The sequence below is a fragment of the Silene latifolia genome, chromosome 10, assembly GCF_048544455.1.
Source record: "Silene latifolia isolate original U9 population chromosome 10, ASM4854445v1, whole genome shotgun sequence".
Lineage (NCBI taxonomy): Eukaryota > Viridiplantae > Streptophyta > Magnoliopsida > Caryophyllales > Caryophyllaceae > Silene > Silene latifolia.
The window spans coordinates 161,240,525-161,258,922 of record NC_133535.1 but is presented as its reverse complement, the minus strand read 5'-3'; the positions used below and the strand labels follow the sequence as shown (position 1 = coordinate 161,258,922).

At 37.2% G+C, this 18,398-nt stretch overlaps 2 protein-coding genes across 2 annotated transcripts; both read left to right on the top strand.

Moving 5' to 3' along the window:
- Nucleotides 1-9,762: 9,762 nt before the first annotated feature.
- LOC141608800 (transcription factor LAF1-like) lies at nt 9,763-12,500 on the top strand. The gene is made up of 3 exons (XM_074428144.1): nt 9,763-9,901; nt 10,401-10,530; nt 11,984-12,500. Exons 1-3 carry the CDS (start codon nt 9,763-9,765, stop codon nt 12,498-12,500), a joined length of 786 nt encoding a protein of 261 aa, XP_074284245.1.
- Nucleotides 12,501-14,147: 1,647 nt separating this feature from the next.
- On the top strand, nt 14,148-14,801 carry LOC141608799 (kunitz-type serine protease inhibitor DrTI-like). The gene has a single exon (XM_074428143.1). The coding sequence runs from the start codon at nt 14,148-14,150 to the stop codon at nt 14,799-14,801; it is 654 nt and encodes a 217-aa protein (XP_074284244.1).
- Nucleotides 14,802-18,398: the final 3,597 nt, after the last annotated feature.

The window sequence follows — 18,398 nt, the reverse complement described above, 5'->3', positions numbered from 1 at the left end:
CAAAAATTAGGGATAAATTTCCTCATATGTTATGAAAACTTAATTCGGTAATAATGAATAAATGAGGAGAAAATAATGGGCACCTTTTCTAACAACAAAAAATTTAATTGAAAAATGCTCTAAGTGGGAATCGAACTCCAACCGTTTGGTTAGCAGACAACATACAAACCATCTCTGCTATACTATACTCATGCAATCTTTGTTTACTCAATTTTATATCACAATTCATCTAGGGCTATAGCCCTAGTAAATATGGGCTAAATCCGCCCCTGCATCGTGCTAAAGCATTGGTTAATATTTTGTTTAGTTGGGTTTTTATTGGGATTATGGGTTTTGGGGTGGTTTATTATTGGGTGGTAAATAAGGTTAATGAGGTAAATGATGAGTTAATTATGGATGTTAATGATTTGGAAGAAGGAGATTGTCATGTTGAAGACATGCAAGGGTTTCTACGTAAGAAACAAGTTGTGCCCTTTGATTTGGAGTAATGGGGTGTAAGACATGTGAAAGATGAAGGAACGTAACCTTGAAGTCGAGCTCGAGTATGTTTTTTTCTTCGTTATGTTGGTTTGAAAACGGTTTTTCTAAAATGTCTCCTAAGAGCAAACATTATGTAATGAACAATATATTATCTTTAGGTAGTAAGGATTTTTTTAACGTGTGACGTGTGCCCTAAGGGCACCCATTAATAATCCATATATGATAAGTTTAACAACAAATTCATATAAGATACTCAAGTATATTCTCATTTTTACCATATTTAATGAGAATATGTTGTTAAACTTACCATATATGAGTTATTAATGTATGCCCTTAGGGCATACGTTAGAAAAACCCATATAGTAAATCCCTAGTATCAGGAATAATGTTGTCGTTCAACAAGACATCTTATTGTATAAATAGAGGTTGAATTAATAAGAAGTACGAAGCAATATATAAGAATACTACTCGTATAAGTGTATAATTTTATGTTTTATCTTTCCCCTCTTGAAATTTGGATTAATTAACACTAATAATCCACACTATTGACCATCTTCTCAAAATAATCCAAACATCATTTTAATCTACAATAAACCCTACTATTGCTCCCATCTTCTTGTAATGCACTTAGATAATATTCCACTTGTAAAATCAGGTAAAAATGCTTAAGTGGGACCCAATTTTAATGAAAAATTCTTAGGTACACCCGGTGTACCACGTCACCGTACACCCTAACCAATAAGAATATTAGAATTACCCACATTTTCCATAAATAACAAAGCAAAATCTAAGTGAAATATGATTAAAAGTTTATCATTGGCTAGGGTGTACGATAATCTTGTACACCGGGTGTACCCAAGAAATTTTCCAATTTTAATTCAAGGACCACTAATCACTCCATTAACAACCATTATCTCACATTACACCATAAGTCCATAACCATCATGATCGACACCCACATCACACCAAAACATATCTCCACCACCGTTCACCACCGCGACCACCAAAAACCTCTAAACACCGCCATTTAACACCATCATCGTTCACCACCATTATCGTTCACCACCAATCCACCATTAAGCAATCATTGCGACACCAATCGACGCCAAACACCAGAGCAATAAGGCGTCTTCTACACACAAAGCCGAGACACCACTATTCTGACCGCCATTCACGCTCCCATACTACCTTTCAACAACATCGTTCACCACCACTCTGAACAAGGCTCTCCATTTATTTGATAAATAAATAGGCCACGATGACCAGCTTCGTGCATCCTCTCCTACCGCCGACCTCGTGCATCCTCCTAGGTTCCAGCTACCGTCGTCGTGTATCATGCCTCATCCGGCCTGAGTCGTCCCTCTTCCAAAACCCTAAACCCCCAAATCAATTTGGCGGTAAATGTTAATTCAGGATTGGGGGTGTTTATAAGGTGGACGATGAGTTGGACTTCGGTGGTTGTAGGTGGTAAGGGTAGCAGCGCTCGTCGTTGATGCTTGTGGGTGGCGATTTTTAATGGGCGTGGCCTGGTGGGGTGGTGATATTGGTGGTCAGACATGTGTTAGTGAGGGAAGAGTGTTAATTGAGAGTATTTATGAGGGGTATAGGCGTAGAACTCAGTAGAAGGGTAAGCATTAACCGGCTAATCAAGTAGCCAGTCGTCCAAGTGTGTTATGGGAAGGGAGGGTAATAGTTTGGTTTATTGTGAGTTAAAATGAAGTTCGGATTATCTTAAGAAGATGCCTCATTGTTTGGATTATTGTTGTTAATTAATCCTTGAAATTTATCAAAATCATAGGGTATACAACATTTTTATAAATCTAAAAATCCAAAGAAAAATCTATCCCGTAAAAACATGTTAGATTTTGATTAAGTTGTACGGAGTATATACTCTCTCCGTCTCAGCCAATAGTTTACACTTACTTTATTTTTCCCTTATAAAATAAAGTAAGTGTAACTATTCACCAAGACTGAAGTTTGCAAAAATTGAGCCAATGTAGAAATTGACTTATAGGATTATTTCCCCAATGCTCCATACTTTCAATGCAAAACTTGTAACTTGTAAGACACAAATTCTCATTTGTGACGGCACGTATCCGTCACTTTGGAGTGATGGATACCATTTACTCTTACAAATGACCCAAATAGAGGAGAGAGAGAAGCACATGGGGGTGCCCCCACCTTGTCCCCCTATTCGTTTTGTGAGTGTCATTACCCGTCACTTGCTCCGACCCGTCTTCAGCAAGACTAACTGTAAGACACAAATTTACTTGTAGTTTTGCTTCTAGAGTCGCTTCTGAGTCTGCTTTTGGTACTCTGATAAAAGGGTTTAAGTTCCAAAATGAAAAATTGTGTTTGTCTTTCCTGTACGTTAATTGTGTAAAAAGGATTGGGATCAAGCCATACTAAATTCATTATGACATATACTTGGACATCCATTATTTTTCATAGCAATAAATCTGATAAGTTAGTAATCAAAGAATTACTGAGCCACTATGGAGAAAAAAACTAATTAACTTGACTCGAATCCGAAGTAGGCCTAATCAATTCATAATCAGGTTAGGCCTAAACCAACCCAACCCTACCCACCCCTCGCTCAACACAAACCGGTTAAGGGTTAGGTGGGCCAATCTGGCTTGACCCACCCCCTAATCAGCCTGCTCCGCCTGTGACCCCACCTCTACTTATAGCAGAAAGAACACAAATTCTCATTTGTGACGGGCATATCCGTTGCAAGCTTGCGACAGGTCAAGTATTACTCATGTGGACTAGATAAGACAAAAGCAGAATGCCATGGGTAGAGCAATTCAGCTCTGTGCACAGGGACCCATAAGATAAACGGCCCCATATTTTAAGTCCATCCCATTAATTTGTAGAAAGAAAAAAATCATCATCAATTTATCATGGCCCAAAATAACACACTAAGGCTTATCTTTACTTATTCGGCAAAGTATGTGTGTTGTGTCCATTTCATCAAATCCAATCTATTTTAAAGTCATATATTCCCTCTTAACAATCTTCACCTTGAAAAAAATATATTTATATTTATATATATGAACTTGTTTCAATTTTATTGAATCTACCTCATCTATTACAATAAAATATGACTTTTGTTTCTTCTTATTTTTTTTTTATTTTTGGTTTTATAGTATCAGTATTCATAATTTTTTCAATTTCATTTCTTAGTTGTTTTGAGGGATGCATAATTCCATTGTTTTCTCTCAGATTCTTTGATTAATATAGTTAATAAATTTACTCTGACTGACTTTGTTTTAAGGCCGCTATTTCAAAACTAATAGTGAAAATTGCATCGAAAATTTACGGATTTTGTGTTACAATTTCGAGATCTTTTCTCAAATTTAGTTGTGTCTTAGTTACGTGAAACAGTTTGCTATTTCCTAGACAAGTAGATGGATTAATATTTAGTGGTTGTAATTTAAGGCCTCTAATAAATATTCCGAACAGGGCCACTGAAATTCATTGGCCGCCCCTGTCTAGGGAATAACAAACTGTTTTATCTTATCTAACTACATCATCACATCATGAGTATTACTTGACACGTCAGAAGGGAGACTTGTTGAAAAAAGAAAGGGTTATGGCATTAGGCCCGCCCCTAACTTATGATGTCGCGTGATACACATCACTACTTTTATGTTGAGTATTACGTTTGTGAAAATGAATAACTACTACTCTGTAGTCTGTACTATGATGCTCTGTAGCAGATCCTTCACAGTCACAGAAATTGATATAGACAGATAGATTGATAGGAGAATAATTGAGGTTGTGGGCTTGTGGCCTGTGGGGGATTGCATTAAAGGTTTTATCTTATCTTATTATTATTAGTCGCAGACTTGAGTACATGTGCAATTCACTACTTTGCTAATGTTAGGAGCATACCCGTGTCTACATCGAGGTCTTTTGGGAAGAAGGTTAAGAGTAAATCCCTGAAAGCTTGGCCTGGATCGAATAATATCGTATTATTAGAGCATCCGCAAAGGAGAGAATTCACCTCCCCATTTGTCTTCTCTTTCCTCAAATGAGCAACTCCATTGTTGCACAAACCTCCCCATAAAATGGGGCTCCACTGTTTTTAGGGAAGGTCCCCAAAACAAAAAGTAAAGTAATTTGTGTTACTTTTGGGAAGGTTCCCAAATTTTTTTGTGTGAGTTGGGGAACCCCATTGTTGCATAAATGTAGTTATGAAATGGGGAGGGTAAATGGAAAAGTTAGTGGAAAATGAGGTGGACGAATAAGAAAAGGAAAGAGAACATATGAGGAGCCTCACCTTTGCGGATGCTCTTATGGACCGTGAATACTGATGCAATAGAAGCCCAACACAAACGGGGTATTTACGCTTTCGCACAATAAAGTGGTATCAGACATCAAGGTCGACTTGGACTAGACACTAAAAGAAGCATTGAGTCAAGAGATTTGGTGGCACTTTTAAAGATGATATTTCATCTTTTCACCACCGATATGGGACATGTGTTTGCGCCCTAACAGTCTTAATTTCGCCACCAAGCCACTAATGTGTACAAATATGTACATGATTAGTTATCAAGTTTTGTAAGGTTATCACGAGACATGAGCCACGACAAGTTTTGTAAGGTTATCACGAGACATGAGTCACGACCGTATGTTGAGATGATATCTAGGGGCCGATTTACGGGGGTGTCGGCCGTCGGGGGCACAACTAGGGATGGCAATGGGTAGGGTCTGGGTAGGGTCCGCCTAGACCCGGACCCGACCCGAGATTTTCCCTTTGGACCCGTTCACCTGGACGCAGGGTCTAAAATTTGAGGACCCATACCCGGACCCTATGGGTAAGGGTAGGGTCTGGGTCTACCCGTGGGTCCGAGTTTGAGCCACTTTAGTAACAAGATTAACAGCTATAGGGTCTATAATATTAAAAAAAAAAAATCATATTACTTTAACATTATGAGTTTATTAATCTGCCGTTAATGGTGGTTGTCGGTCGCCGGCTATTAAAGAGGTGGTTGCCAGTCGCGTATCAGTGCTGTGGTGGTGGTTTTTTTGTGTCAGTGGTGGAGTGGTGGTATTGTCAGAAGAGTTTGGTTGAGTTTTATCACTTTATGGGATGAGGGAAGAGAAAGAGACTTTAGTTGGGTTTCTATTTTCTACAGTCTGCCAGTATGAATTCAGAAAAGTTGTAATTTTGATTTTTTTTCTTTAATAAAGGATCTAAGGGTCGGGTATGGGTCTCATAACTTAGACCCGGACCCGAAATATTTTCTTAAGACCCATACCCGACCCATACCCATTGAGTCTGAAAAAATGAGACCCATACCCGACCCATTAGGGTCCGACCCTCAGGGTCTGGGTCGGGTCCCCGACCCACTGCCATCCCTAGGTACAACTGCCTACCCTAACATTTCAGAAATATTGCATATGTCAGCTAACTTAGTTGGTTAAGTTATGAGAGGTGATGCTCATAACCTGAGTTCAAATTCAGTCAACAACAAAATCACCCTTCTTTAGACCAACAAAAAAATACAATTCAGAAATATTTATGTTTATTCTCGGTATTCCGTAAGCATCTAGTTATCATAGGCTCATAGTTCAGTTGGTATAATACGGAGTAGGCTTTATGCCTTTATACTCGTATGGATTCTCTTCTTGGAAGAAGGATTGTTTTTTTAGCTTTTGTAGTTTTGTTGTGTTTTTGGGCCTTAGCCCATTGTTTACGTGAAACAGCTTCCATGTCAAAAATTTGCTTTTAAGCGGATTTGAACCTTAGACCTCCATCGTAACATGTTAGTATGATAATATCTCGACTATTGAGCCTCTAGTTTTGCCACTAGTTTTTAATGTTTAAAAGAGACATTTCTCAATGCTATAACTTACATTTTGTGCAAAAAGTATTTAAGAAAAAAAAATTGATATATAACTAACATTTAGCTCATTATCTTTTCATTTTTTATTACATTATGGATTTTTTGATAACTTATACCTTGAATAACTCACTTTTTCAAACTTATACCTAAGATAACTTTCTTTTAAATCTTATCCCTAAAATAATATTTTTTTTCTAAACTTGATACCAAATCTTAAAAAAAGTCCTTAATTGACGATTTTGCCCTTACTAATTTGATGGTTTTTAGTGTTGGTAATCGTGGATGTGGGTTAATAGGTGGGGGAAAGGATGATGACGTTTAAATAGTAAGGGCATGATCGTCAATTCAAGGTTTTTTTCGAGATTTGGTATCAAGTTTGGAAAAAAAATATTATTTTAAGGAAAGTTATCTTAGGTATAAAATTTAAAAAAGGGAGTTATTCAAGGTATAAGTTATCAAAAAAACTCTTACTTTAAAAAAATAAAAGGAAATGATACGACGCAACCGGGTGGCGCCCAATTTCGGCGCCACCCTCTCACATGCACTCCTTATTATTGGGGTCCCCACTTATTCTATGTGATTTATCCATTATTTTGGGGGTCCACATTTATTGTTTGTGAGAAGGTGACGCCGAGATTGGGCGCTACCGGGTGGCGCTAACTCATTTTCCAAAATAAAATAAACTAATTAATATGCATAAAATGCGTTATGAAAATTGAATACCAAAATCCTTCGTCCGCTACATTCAGAGTTCAATGACTGAATCAGGCCATGTCGACCAATCCCCTATTTACTAAATGAATAGGAATTCTCACATTTTTCCCTCCAAAAAGCATCTTTTTAATTAAGGAAGTTAACTACAATTATGTGCGTCTACTAAAAAAGGAAACTAATAATTACATTTTTATTACATTAAATTATTATCTTTTAATTAAATTTAATTTTTCATCAAATTATATTATTTTCACTTCTAACTCCAAACTATAATATCTTAATTAAAATATAAATAAAATTTATATAAAACTATAAATTGCTAAATCTTTTATTGATACTATTATGTAAGAATGACTTAATACATGCTACATACAAAACAAAACTGAGTTCACTGTTATTACTTTCGTGGTAAAAATTTTTTGAGATGACTAAAAAATTGATTTCATTAGCTTTGTGGGTAAAAAATATTTTGTTTTAAAATACATTTCAGCAAAAAAAAATCTCTTGATTAATTGTCAACAAAGAAAAATACAATAATGAGAAATATGGACAATTAATGAAATATTACTATTTTATAAGTTAATTATTTATAAAAAAAATATACTATATATATCGTGCATTTATTGCACGGGGTCTAAACTAGTTCCAAGTTAACTCGAGTGAAGTTAAAGAGGTGTTATTGAGGGCTTGGTTTACTATTACCAGATTTACGATTTTAGAAGCGGGTTTTTAAGCCGAAAGCCCGAAACTCTACTAACTCATCTTAACTCGAAGTCTAGGACAGTCATGACGGAGTTCCGACCCATATATTTATCATCCATAATATCAAAATAAACCATTAGTTTACCTCTAGTCTCAAGACAAGATGATCTAAGCAAGTATTATTATTGCGTATCAAATTAATGTACTCCGTATTATACAACACATTTGTTCTCTAGTTCAATGTTTTCTTTATCATTTACTAGCAAATGAAAAGATTGCATTGACTAATACGGAGTATACAAAATTACGAAGCATTTGTGATATTATAATATGTGTTGATGAAGTTGACAGTTACTTGTTCAAAATAATACTCCCTCCTATTCTTCTTTTTCTTCCCCTTTGGATGGGGCACAATATTTAAGGAATAGAATAAAATATGAATTGTGAATTGGGTGGGGTTTGGTGATAAGAGAGAGGAATGAATAAAATAAGGAATTGTGAGTTGGGTGGGGTTTGGTGATAGGAGAGAGAAATGAATAATTATGAATTAAATAAGGAATTGTGAGTTGGGTGGGGTTTGGTGATAGGAGAGAGGAATGAATAAAATAAGATTAAAAGTTTCCAAAAAAGGAAAGGGGAAGAAAACCTGAATAATCCGTTTTAGGAAATAGGGAAGAAAATAGAGAATAGGAGGGAGTACAAAGTATCTGTCTTTGTACAAATTAAGCTATAAATTTAATGAAACCATGATGCCATTTGCATGGCTTTCTTTTTATTCGTCCATAAGATAATGTCGGTCTTGTATGATTAAAATGCTACTAGTACAGATTGTATTATTCCTTCCAATTATTGACTTAAATGATTATTACATATTTTACATTACCCTAAGGGTCCGTTTGGATACAATTTTAGGAGGGAAGGGGAGGGGAGGGGGAGTGAGGGGAGGTGAAGGGAGGGGAGAGAAGGGGAGGGCAAATGAGATGTGGGTGTTTGGATAACAAAAATTATGAAGGGAAATGGAAGGGGAGGAAGGAGGGAGATGAAAAATGGATGGAGGATTGAAGGATGCTAGTGGTATAATTAGAGTCCAAATAATGTTTTCTTTCCAAATCTTGCCACTCTTGGAAAGATTATAGTTTGTTCTATAGGAGAGAAAATAAGTCCTCTCATTTCTCTCCCCTTCCATTTCCTTTCTCCCATATTTTTTATCCAAACAAAAGAAATTAAATCCCTCCCTTTCCCTCCCCTCCCCTTCTCTCCAATTCCTTCAATCCAAACGGACCCTAAAAGTCATTCTTTCCCAAGTGATGATTTTAATCATAACAATGAGATTATTATTATTAATAATAATGCTCAAATTGTTAAAAAACCGTTGCGAGTATGGTGTTTTTTTATATTTAACGTCAGGAATTTGTCTTTATTTGTTTTCAGTTAGTGGTCAACCTTAATTATGCCAGGAGGCCGAGTTTTTCATATTTCTATGTAAAATTATCATCATTTCGCCCCATTATCATTTTCTCAAGACCGGCTAATGTCTCAACACAAAAGTAAGGGTGCGTACATTTCTTTATTAAGTCAACCCTTGTAACTTGTAAGAGGCCGGAATTTTTGAGTCATGTAAATATTCGATGAACTGAATAGGGAAATCTTCTCTAAAAGATTAGGTTTCAAATTATTGTAGAGAATAATGGTTTTTTTACTAGTTACAATACAAAACAAAGCATATCTTTGTTGTTTATGACTTTATTTAGCAATATGAACATAGACATGATTAGTCTTTGAGCTAATTGACAAATGAAGACACAATAATGATTAATGAATAATCCAATCAACAATATAATTTATTATATCCTCTAAAAAAATTGATAAAACCCTTTGAGAAGTTGAAAGTCTTAATTATTTTGGGTATTATATATGAAGTAATAGTTGGCATTACATAAATTTTGTGCATTCTTAAGACACCCTCTTGTTTTCTTATCACAAGTGCATAAGTTCTAGGCCTAGCATTGATATGGGGTTTAAGCCATCGGAGAAGCCGACTACTCGAAAGCATAAAAGAGGATTGTGGTCGCCGGAAGAAGACCAAAGGCTTAGGGACTATCTTCTTAGATATGGCATAAGTTGTTGGAGCTCTGTACCTTCTAATGCTGGTAAGTTTATAAGTTACTTCACATTGCTAAGAGGTTTAGAACAATTTCTATTTTAGCCAATAATAAACCTAAATGAATTCTTAAAGTACTTCAATTAAGTTATACTCATGACCAGGGTTCAAAATCCTTAAGCATGTACTCAATAAAATTAATGTAAGTTTATTTGCCATGGGTGGTAATTTGCGACCCTTTTCACCTTTTGAGTTCATTGACGAATTTACCTTTAGGATTAGGGTTACCGGAACAATGAAAATAAATTAAAATATTGTGCATTTAGCCTTTTTAGCTCAATTTTTTTTTGTATTAAATTTAAAAATCTACAAACTTTTTAGGACTATGACATTCTTCGAGTTTTATGGGTCTGTAACTGTCTGAGTCTGTGACATACTTAAGGGTTTAAGATGTCATGTCAGGTTCTATAGACATGCGTGCACTCGACCAAAGTAAAGTGTTGAAGTAATTTCGATTAGAGCTAATTATTAATATGATGTTATTACAGGGTTGCAAAGAAATGGAAAGAGTTGTAGGTTAAGGTGGATTAATTACTTAAGGCCAGGGTTAAAAAGAGGAATGTTTAGCTCTCAAGAAGAGGACATGATTTTGACACTTCATAAAAACTTGGGTAACAAGTAAGTTAATTATTCATTTCATTTTCAGTTTAGAAAGATTCATTACTTGTCAATTACAAATTCATATTATGATCTTTTCAGCTGTTAAAATGTCCAATAATATCACTTGAGATTAAAAGTATCAATTTAGTTGATTAATTAGGAACTAGGAAGTTAATTGACACACGTACTCGTCGCTAATTATGTCATTAGTCCTTGTTATATAAAGATTATATTGCTAAGTACCATGGAAAAAGACTCTTAAGAGTCATGATGTAATAAACCATGTTTGGAAATGAAAAACTTGTATCAGAAACCCTCCAAATGTAGAATTCTTACATTTGACATCATTTGAGTACTATGACAAATTCAAATGTATTTCTTGTATAAGTGAGTCTTGTTTGTGACGTCTCACAATTTTCTTTCCTTTTTAACCTTATTAATTAATCGGGTGTAACTGTGCGAGTAAATAAGAATCTGTATTCTTTAATATAGAATAAATGAAGTGGAGGATGTAAAAAAAAAGTTCCAAAATGTTATCATAACTAGAATATCATCATTCACCACATTGAAGTTATGATTGAATTTTTAGAGGTTATTGTTAATAGCAAATTGAATGAAATTATTAGTGAAATGATGGATGTTAATTGAATATTGTTGCAACAATTGTTAGTTTAATTTGGTTCTTGGACATACATTGGAAGCACTTGGTAGCATGACATGATACTATATATGTCATCATTTCTATATTTTTTTCCCATTAATATCGGTTAAAAATGAGCAAATATTAGAAAATGTAGCCTCTTATGAAGAGATTTTTAATGATTAATTAAATTGAACGGGTTGAAGGGGTTTTGGACCGAGATTGGCCCCCAAATTTTTAGGAGTCTTGTTCAATTGAATAATAAAGTTTCAATATTTTCTCTAAGGAGTACCATATATTAAATATCTCTTACCTACTCGTATGATTTATTTTAATACTATGTCTTTGGACCACCATGATGAAGAATTGTTAACCTAAGGACAAGTAAAAAAAATAAAAAAAAAATAAAAAACTATAAAAAAATGTTGAAAATTGATACTTGGAAAGTTGTAGCTAGAATCCTAAGAAGATGATATCATATACCGTAGCTCAGATTGAAACTGAGATCATGAAAACCCTGAAAACAATTTTTTAAATATATATTTTCATGAACACAGTATGCTCGATACCTAAAGCGACTTGAAGCGTTTTGCCTAGTGCCTCAATGAGCCTAATTAAGCGCTACGCACAAGGCGCGGTTTAATAAACTAGAAGGAGATTACCCGCGATAATTTTTTGGATAAGACAGTCTTACATGTTGAGACAATGTGACGCTTTTATTTTTAAGCTTTTCGGGCGTTTTCTAGTATTTTACTGTTCGAAATTGTGAGATTTTCCTAACTTTGGCTCTTTTTGATTTAATGTGTATATATTTGTTTACAAAATCGACAGATGGTCACAAATAGCGAAGCAATTACCAGGAAGAACCGACAACGAGATAAAGAATTATTGGCATTCTTACTTGAAGAAAAGACCAGCAAAATCAGATGACACTGTAATTAACATACAGTCTAATTCAACAAACTTCTGCAGCACAATGGACAGTGTATGTTCCTTAAATCCGACGACAAACAGAGTCGTCTTAGGAATCGATCTCGACTCCATTCAAAATGAATTTCAAATGCCAAGTATCGAGCAACGCGAAAATCCAGAGAACTTGTTGCCAAGATGTTTCTTTTCAGACTGGCTTACAACTGATAATAACTCTATTGCTCAAAATTCTGAAATTTCTGGTAAACAAGATGAAGACTTTCTGCAATGTTTTCAGTATAATGAAGGCCATGTCGAAATTGGAAATAATTTGCAGGATAATATGTTGGATTTACCATTTACTTTCCTGGATCAAAATACTGTAGGAAGTTGTTTCAATGGTTTGTCAGCAGGGAATGCTGTGTATAGTGGATTTTAAGGAGAAAATGTGTAATTTAATTTGATATGTACTTCATTTCATTTTGTCCTCTGTACCATTTATTTGTTTACTTTTTAGATTTTATGAAGCTATTTTAATGAAAGGTAAACAAATGATTGGAACGAAAGCGATATATAATTTATGATTATATAAGAACTACGGACTATGATATTGTTGTTCTTTAGCAAGTTCAATGAAGTCTTCACACCAGTCATTAATAAAATTTGGCATCGGGTCATTATATCAAGTAATTTAGGAATTGTCAGTTATCAACAATAATTGTTATGGTGCAAATCCATGTCCCCACATCGGTAGAATAAAGATGAAAACTTATCTTTCGAAGTGTCTAAAGAATATAATAGTACAAGACCTTTTGGGAAATAGCCTAAGAGTAAATCCGTGAGGGCGTGACCCAAAGCGGATAATATCGTACTATTATGAGTTGTGGACATAGAGCAGCAGGGGCCCAAGACTTGAATTAAGTTGTACACTGTAAGGCATTGAACTCCTAGCTCACAGTGAGTCCTTGAGCAAAAGCCCGGTCCAGGGTTAAATGGATGAAAGGCGTCATAGGTCTTGTGGGACAAAGACCATTTGTGTGCTAGAACTATTGATCAGGTGTGCCCTTATCGGGTTGGGTGTCATTGGTGGGTCCTTCCAGGTTGGATGCGAGAGACCATTTGTGTTCTAGGACTTCTGAAGTGGCGGACCAGGTCGTTTGTGTTATAGGACTTCTGAAGTGGCGGATCCGGTCCAGGGTATATTGGATGCAGAGGATGTTCGATATGCATGTGTAGCAAATTCTCAAGAAGGGCACATGGACATGCAGGCTCAGGAGCATGTGGGGCACTCACTTGACTAGGCGGTGACATGTGGTGCAAGACATGACTCGTAGCATGGTGTGTCGGCTAAGGGGAGGTTATCAAGACTTGTGATGTTTCGGGTGTCTAAAAGTTGGGGCTGTAGAGTGGGGCTGTTCTCCATGGAGGTCAAGGTCCGAGTCAAGATGATGGTCCTTGGTTTGAGGGGAGGATTGTTAGGGTGCAAACCCATGTCCTACATCGGTAGAATAAAGATGGAAGCTCATTTTTATATATAAATGTCTAAAGAATATAATAGTACGAGGCCTTTTGGGAAGGAACCCAAGAGTAAATCCGTGAGGGCGTGGCCCAAAGCGGACAATATCGTACTATTATGGGTTGTGGACACAGATGCAACAGAGGCCCAACACGGGGAATTCACGTTTCCGCACAACAATAACAATTCGAAATCAGGTCAAGTTCAAGTACTCTGTTCGAAAGTTAGTTCGAATTATTAATCGATTCGGATCAATCTTGCTAACTCTAATCAATAGAGTACATGTTAGCCACTAAGTGTGTATAAGTTTACCTTCGACGAAGCATCGGAAAGCATCTTGCGAGTATCACACGATTATTAAATATACTACTCCGGGCGTCTACGCTACATTATATGCAATTAAACCAATTAGTTTGACTTGCGGCAATCACATGTACCATGCAATATATTAAACATAAAAAAACAGCCTCGTTCCTATCCATTTAGTCGTATCATTTTCGCCTATAAAATACGAGTCTGGATCGTCTGTCCCACACCGCTCCTAAATTCCTAATCATTTTCAAATCAAACATGAATAACAATAAAATTCCCTCTCACGTCCTTTTATCCACCACTATCACACTTCTCCTCCTCCTCTCGTCCGCCACGGTCGACAACGTCCTAGACGTTGACGGAAACCCGCTTGTACCAGGCATAAAGTACTACATCCTACCAGCTACACAAAATTATGGAGGTCTAAGCTTAAAACCAAGAAAAAACACAAATACTTGCCCTTTTTACGTATCCTTTGAAAAAAATAAAGCCTCATTAGGGCACGCTGTAACATTCACTCCAAAAAATGAACAAGATTCAGAAATTACAACTTCCTCACCACTTCAAATAATCTCTCAAGCCGATTACGGGCGTTGTGAATTGACTAAGTGGTGGCGGTTGGTGGCAGACTCGGCTAATGATGGCAGCGGCCGCTTACTCGTTGTGACTGGGGGTCCGCAAAGCGACTGGTTTCGGATGAGGAGTGCTGGTAATGGGGTGTATAAGATTGTTTATTGTCCAGATGATAGCAATAGTATTGGTAATTTAGTTAAGGATGATGTTGTGTGTGCTGATTTGGGTGTTTTTAATAAAGTTGATGGTGATGTTGAGAAATGGTTTTTGGGTATGAGAAGTGAGAAATGGGTTCTCTTGGTTAAGTTTAAGAAGGTTGATGAGCCTCAGATATTGTAACTGCTTATTGGCTATTCAATCTCGGTACCACCCTCTTACATATATGTGTGATATCGAGATTGGGTACCACACCTAATAGCGTCTTATTATTGTCTTTAAGAAAAGGTCAAATGTGGTTAATTCTAAAATAATGTTAAATCATATTCGATTTATTCGTCTCCCTCATTTACCGAAAACCGTCTATATTGGCACTTTAATTTGAGCCATTTCAAAGGTCGTACTAGATTATGTTTCTGTTCCGGGTGTAATTCCGGAGCAGGATTGTGACCACTTGAGCTTGTAGAATGATGTCGTTGCTCGTCCCTTCCTTTCACTCTTTCCTGTAAAGATGAACAAACTGAGGGCTCGGCTTGGGGCCGAGCGTACTCACTCCGACGCTCAAGTCAGTAAACTTAGAGAGATAAGTTGTATGTTTAACTTGGCAAAGTATATTGTAGAGAGATAAGGGAGTTTTATATTAGATTTTCCAGTTGGTTTCTCAATGAGAGATGTGGAGTATTTATAGACTTTCACCGTTTGTCACGTAGTGGCCAAGTGGCGTAGCAGGTGGAAAGACTGTCTTACCCTCGGCCGAGGGACCCATGACAGGCCGGCAGGCCTGGTTGACTCCATGCCGAGGGGACTGGATGCGAGTACACGGATATGCCTCTCGGCCGGCTAGTTGCCGAGCCGAGACCCAAATGACAGGCCGACAGGCTTTGTCGGTTAGGTCGTTTTCCCTTTGACTTGTTGTCTTTTAGCTTTGACCTTGGTCAATGTGTTGACTTGGTCAGCGGGTGCAGAATATGCCCCATCAATTTGCCCCCAGCGTAGTCTATGCCGTGGTATGGACCTTCGATGCGTGTTGAGCGTATTCTGCGCATGTCGAACTTCTTCCTCGGCTTGGTCCTGTTCAGGCCGTACCATATCCCCCCTCCACATTGTTGTGTAATGGACATCGAGTGTGGAAAAGAAAATGGCGCTAGCCGAGACCAAGGTTGGGAGTGCCGTGTGCTTTTGATTGCCCCCTGTGACACCCCTCGATAGGGCATCAAAAATAAAGCGGAAATTACGAGATTTTAAAAAAAACCTTTAAGAGTTTAAAGTGCGAAATTCACCATAAGTGATCAAACAAAAATGAAAAGAAAGATAATTAAGTTTTACAATTTAAAACAAGTGCGTTGGGGAAAAGATATCCCACGAATAAACACAAGTCTAACGATAGGTGAGTCTAAGCAACCTATAACTAAGGTCCAAGGTTCAACGTTCTCGCTAGCTCACACGTCTTCCCCATAATCTGCATCACGAACCTGTCATTCATGTAAACATGAACGCCACGGTCAGTGGGGAGTAACTCGTGGGGTTCTCCCACCCACAATATGTCAAAATGCACATAAGCAAGAACTTAATTAAACATATTGATCATGCATCATACTTGAATAATATGGACAAGGGAATATAACGATAATCATAACGAGATAGGCATATTGCATTCTTAATGAGATAGGCATGGTACATTATATTAAACATGCATTCAAGGTAACCAAAACATGGATATGAGATTAGGCATCGAATCATATGAAGAAGGTAAACAACGGATCAATTGAATAGAAAATACATGGATGGAAACCAATAGCCATTCCTTTGAAAACCTCTTAACAACCATAGCACGGGACGTGGCTACTAATGTCACATTCATACTTATGGCTTACATCTCACCATAAGAACGGATGGGAACATCAATCCCGGCGATCATATCGCAACTAGGGGCTTGCATCTCACCACTAGTATCCGATAGGACCAAGACTCTCACAAACAAGCATAGAAGACGTGCACTCTCGTATATAAGAACACACCAATGACCGTAACAAGCAAGACATTTACAAAGGATTGACTCAAAACAAGACAAACCCCTAGACTCCAACCTCCTGGTAGGACGACGATCATAATACGGTCCTAGTCTAAATCTGGCCAGACTCTCGGGATGGACGACACCCGATTCGACATACAATCCCAAATCGTATCCAAGACTCAATCCATGACACCTAGCCGTGCCCCAAGGTCGAGTAACCCCAAATCGGAACCATGGTACCTATCCGTACCCCAAGGTCCGAAGAGGCGGAAGGAAGACAGCCCAACTCGGAAACAATGGCACATAATCGTGACCCAATGGCCGAGGGCAAATAAATAAGGAATGTCGAGTAGTCACACAATGTAAACCGTCACGCTCCGGTCACAAATACGAGTAACGATGATTGCACCAACATAACGTAAACAATTCATGTGAAGCATGTATAAGTATAAGAGTATAACAAATATCAAGTACTCCCATGATAAAAGAGTCTCAACACATCATACACAAGCATTAGAACCAAAGTTAAGATGCATACCCAACAAGAAACTCAAAACCCAATCTATAACAACAAGTTTAGTACTCGACTACAACAAGGGTCAACTTCAAACGGTCATAACTTGAGTTCTATACATGATAATGAGGTGAAACCAGTTGGAGGTGATAGCTTATCCTCTTACGGTTCTAACGGTAGGTCATAAGCCTCAAACAAACAAGTAACGAAGAAGTTATGGCCATTTTACGAAAACTGGTCAGGCTTAAACCGCAGCCTGCGATAGTGGCCGGAGCCTGCGGTGGGTGCCGGAGCCTGCGGTGGGTGCCGGAGCCTGCGGTTTTCCCCTGCCACCGGACTGTTTGCACGACAATTTCCTACCCTTTCCGAAAGTCGATTTCTACCAATTTTTCATCCCAAATTCCTCTTAAATATACATGTTAACACAATAATACCTAATAGAAACCACAAGAATGTAATTGTCACACATCTTGATGGATTCAAGCACAAGATTTTGACCCAAAATCAAACAATTAATTCATCCAAACATCACAACTTTACCCAATTGAAAATCAATGTAACAACATGCTTAAAACTCTTCAACCAACCATGAGATGGTTGTTCATACAAACTCATTCAACAACATACATGTGAAACAAGAAAAGATTCAAACTTTAACATACATATGAACAAACTACAAAATATAAACACACAAATTTGACATAATGTCGAGTAACCCATCACCGTTACCTTTTTGCTCTTAATCTCTAATGTAATCGTCTCACAAGCAAGAATCCACTTCCGGGTCAACTAAACTTCCTCCTAAACATACGAAAATACAAAATAAGACTAAAAATCGAAACTAGAAAAAAGGGTACCATGAGAAATTGGCTCGACAGCCCCATATAAGGAGGAAAGTCGGATCTTTTCTTACCTAGAAAGAAGGAGGGCGATGAGAGGAAGAGATAGACGCGAAAATCACTTAGTTTGGATAAGAATTGAGCAAGATATGGAGTTTTTAGGGTTGAGAGGGAGATGAGTGTTAATGGTGTGTTGAGAGGAGAATTTCAGAAAAATAATGAGGGAGATGAAGTTGTGAGGTGTTATGTGAGGGTTTTATGAAGAGAAAGGAGAAGGAGAAAAGGCCCATAGGTTATAAAAAGCCCAACAACTCAAATTGAGTCGGTTTCTACTAGAAATGACGTCTCAAGCCCACTACAACTCAAGACGGGAAATATTATTATTATTATCATTATCATCCGACCAAAATATT